This window comes from Piliocolobus tephrosceles, chromosome 12 (genome assembly GCF_002776525.5).
Source record: "Piliocolobus tephrosceles isolate RC106 chromosome 12, ASM277652v3, whole genome shotgun sequence".
Taxonomy (NCBI): Eukaryota; Metazoa; Chordata; class Mammalia; order Primates; family Cercopithecidae; genus Piliocolobus; species Piliocolobus tephrosceles.
In genome coordinates, this window is record NC_045445.1 from 27,708,575 (window position 1) to 27,711,997 (window position 3,423).

At 42.4% G+C, this 3,423-nt stretch overlaps 1 protein-coding gene across 1 annotated transcript; it reads left to right on the top strand.

Annotated features, from left to right (window-relative positions):
- The first annotated feature begins 282 nt into the window (after positions 1 to 282).
- PRR32 (proline rich 32) lies at positions 283 to 2,267 on the top strand. The gene is made up of 2 exons (XM_023198758.1): positions 283 to 382; positions 1,182 to 2,267. The coding sequence occupies exons 1-2, from the start codon at positions 363 to 365 to the stop codon at positions 2,056 to 2,058; spliced, it is 897 nt and encodes a 298-aa protein (XP_023054526.1). The 5' UTR covers positions 283 to 362; the 3' UTR covers positions 2,059 to 2,267.
- The last annotated feature ends 1,156 nt before the right edge of the window (positions 2,268 to 3,423 follow it).

Here is a 3,423-nt window from a genome sequence, read left to right on the forward strand (position 1 = left end):
CATGATTCTTCTAAATCTTTCTTGAAACGATTTGACTTTCCAACTGCCCTGCATCAGAATTAATGTAGTGAATGCCTTTATCATCCATCTACTACTGTGCAAACACCAGTCCCACATTTAAGTTCAAAGTCGTGTCACAGATTCTTCCCCACCCCTCCCCACTCCTTTTCTCCCTCCCTTCCTTAGCAACTGGTAACCCCAGAAAGATAACTCCAAATCTAGAAAGAAGCAGTTGGTCCCTGGCTTCATTCGAGTTGCCAAGCCTCTAAGGCAGAAGCAGGAGTCATTTCTCCAGACCCAGCTGGCCTATTCAGCGGGTTATCTCCACCATCTCAGGAAAGCTATCCTGATCAAATTTCTTCATGGCTTGTATTGAAAACGTGTAAGTATAAAACCGAGTACAACTGTTTAATTTTGAAGGCAAAGTCAGTTTGAATTGCTTTATTGTGTAACTGGGACAGGGATGAGTGGGTTGGAGGAAATGTGGGAGGAAATCACAGACAAAAACTTGAAGGATATAAATTTAGTTACGAAGAATACTGGATTTAAGAGTGGCAACTTTGAAGTGTAATTTTTAAAGAAAATCTGCAAAGCCCTAGTCTAAACAGTGGGGTTTAAACATGAGGAAATTCTTAGTCTAGCGTGTGGTGTTGGTTGAATGAAAGGAATTTTTAACAAAATTTGGTGTGAGTGTTGAATGATACCTCAAGAAGAGAAACTTGTGTTTGTTAACATAACTAACTTTTCTTTGACTTCTGTGAAGAAAAATATATTTTACTTTGGAAGACATGCCAGAACAATCTTGCCAGAATCTGAATGCCAGGATTAGTGAATCAAAGATCCTAGAGAGAATTGAAAAAGCTGGTATTTTCTATTATATGCTTACTATTAAGTTATGTGCGTCTTCTAGGCTTCCTTGCTGCCTTGTGGAGGTGGGGAAATGAGGAATGAAATAGGCCACTGAGTAGTCATGAAGGGTAATCTTGTAGCCTAGTACTAAAGAAGCCACCTGGGAAGAGGCCGGTGCACTCAGCAAGTATTTGGCTACACACAGGGGAGAGGGCACTGCCTTTTTCCCTGGTATATTTCAGTGAGCTCAGTCAATTACATATTTTAGCTATTTTCTGGTCACTGCATTTCCATTTTTATTTTATTAGCTGTCTGATTTCTTTTTTTGCAAGCCTTGGAGGACACGCCCCTTCACCCTTGGTAGTAGCTGTGGACAAACATGGGAACCAGGAGCTGCACCACGATATGCCCCTGCAATGTCTGAGTTCCAAGCCGGAGGATGACACAGAGCCCTGGGGTCTACCTCAAGTACCGCTGAGACCTTCCATCAATGTGCTGACTGATCTGGCTAGCGAGCAACCGGAGTGCCCCTCTGAGAGAATAGGATCCTGCATTCCTGTTCATAGTTTGAGAGCTCTTAGACACCCCTATGGGCCACCATCTGCTGTTGCAGAAGAGTCCCTAGCAACAGCAGAAGTAAATAGCTCTGATGCACTGGCAGGCTGGAGGCAGGAGGGACAGGATGCTATTAATGTGTCCTGGAAAGTCTCTGGCGGCCCTCCTGCACTGATAGTAGGGGACACAAAGGTCAACAATGGGGGCACTGAGAGAGGTAGTAATAATGCAAGGTTGTATGTGGCTTTGCCACAAGGTAAAGGGTTCTTTTCACCCAGGGGCCCACAAGTGAGAGGCCCTTCACATATTCCCACCCTTAGATCAGGGATAGTAATGGAGGTGCCTCCCAGAAATACACAAATAGCCTGCAGAGGAAAACTGGCTCATGTTTCTTTCCCACTCGGGGGCCCATGCCACCCCATGCATAATTGGCCAAGTCCTATCCCGTTGTCTTCCAGTACTCCAGGTTTACCTTCTTGCTCTACTGCTCATTGTTTCATCCCTCCTCGATCTCCGATTTTCAATCCATTTATTGCTATTCGTCTTCCTTTTGCTCCTCCTCCAATATGTCATCCTCCACTGCCTTCTTATTTTGTCCATTTCCATTCTGGGGGAATGCCAGCTCCTGCATCACCCAACAGAGAGCACAGCTGATGGCAAAAAGGAAGGATGAAAAAAGGGTTGTGGAAAGAGGTGAGAGGTGAAAGTTATTCATTTATGCTTTTATGTTTGAAACCTCGTACCCTTCCACATTCTGTTTAGCATGAATGTGCCCTGTTTGAAACCTCGTACTCTCCCACACTCTGTTTAGCACTAATGTGCCCTACATACTGGAGATTCAATAAAGATTGTAAACTTTGAAATGTTGTAAATTATTTTTCAAAATACCACCACAGGAACCAAAGCCTTGGATTTTGTATTCGATCTTTAAGTAATTAAAGCGGAAACAATCCGGTCAGTGTTTTCTAAATAGCTTAGTTAAATGACTGTTACTATTTTCTACTGAGCTGTCTTGTAGTGTGACTGGGGAAAGGTGGTTAGGTTCTTCCTAGGCCAAGGCTAGATTGGGGAATCTCTATTTACCCAAGTCTATAAGGGGTGCTCAGAGCTGGATGGCTTAATTAAGAAAAGGTCCATAAAGGCAGCCAAAAGTCCAGATAATAGAGAAAAATGAACAAATGGTAAAAGAAGCCAGATGAGATTGAGGTGAGAGTAATAGAGTCAACATGTAGCAGTCACAGGCAGAACCAAGTTGAAAAGTCAGGAAAGTAGGAGGAGGGAAGATGGAAGCATATTCTTCGACCACTGCTTCAACATGAACTGGTGTTTGTGTTTCAACTTTTCCTTGTTGCTAATTACATAGTATATATAGCTCTGGCTCAATAAGAGTTCAAAATCCAGGTGGAACAGGACTGATCCTTTCACCCTTTGTCTCAACAAAGAGCTTACTATATGTAATAGTCCATTCCCACATTGCTAATAAAGACATGCTCAAGACTGGGTAATTTATAAAGGAAAGAGGTTCAATTGACTTACAGTTCCACGTGGCTGGGAGGCCTCAGGAAAATTACAATTAGGGCAGAATGGGAAGCAAACACATACTTCTTTACATGGCAGCAGGAAAGCAAAGTGCAGAGTGAAGGTCAGGGAGGCACTTATAAAACTGACAGATCTTGTGAGAACTCACTCATTATCATGAGAACAGCATAAAGATAACTGCCCCCATGATTCAATTACCTCCCAATGGATCCTTCCCAAGACAGACACATGGGGATTCTGAGAACTACCATTCAAGATGAGATTTGGGTGAGAACACAGCCAAACCATATCACTATATGCTCACAACTTTGAAGTGCAAATGAAAATACTTTGCTCACATGGAAATATTTTTCTCAGATACTGCTGTGTTTGTATTCTTCATAATTTGTTACAGCACCCCATTATAATGATGGTTCTGAGAGATTATCAAAATGTTCAGATGGGAGCTTTTAAAATTTCAAGTAACAAAAATAAGGATGC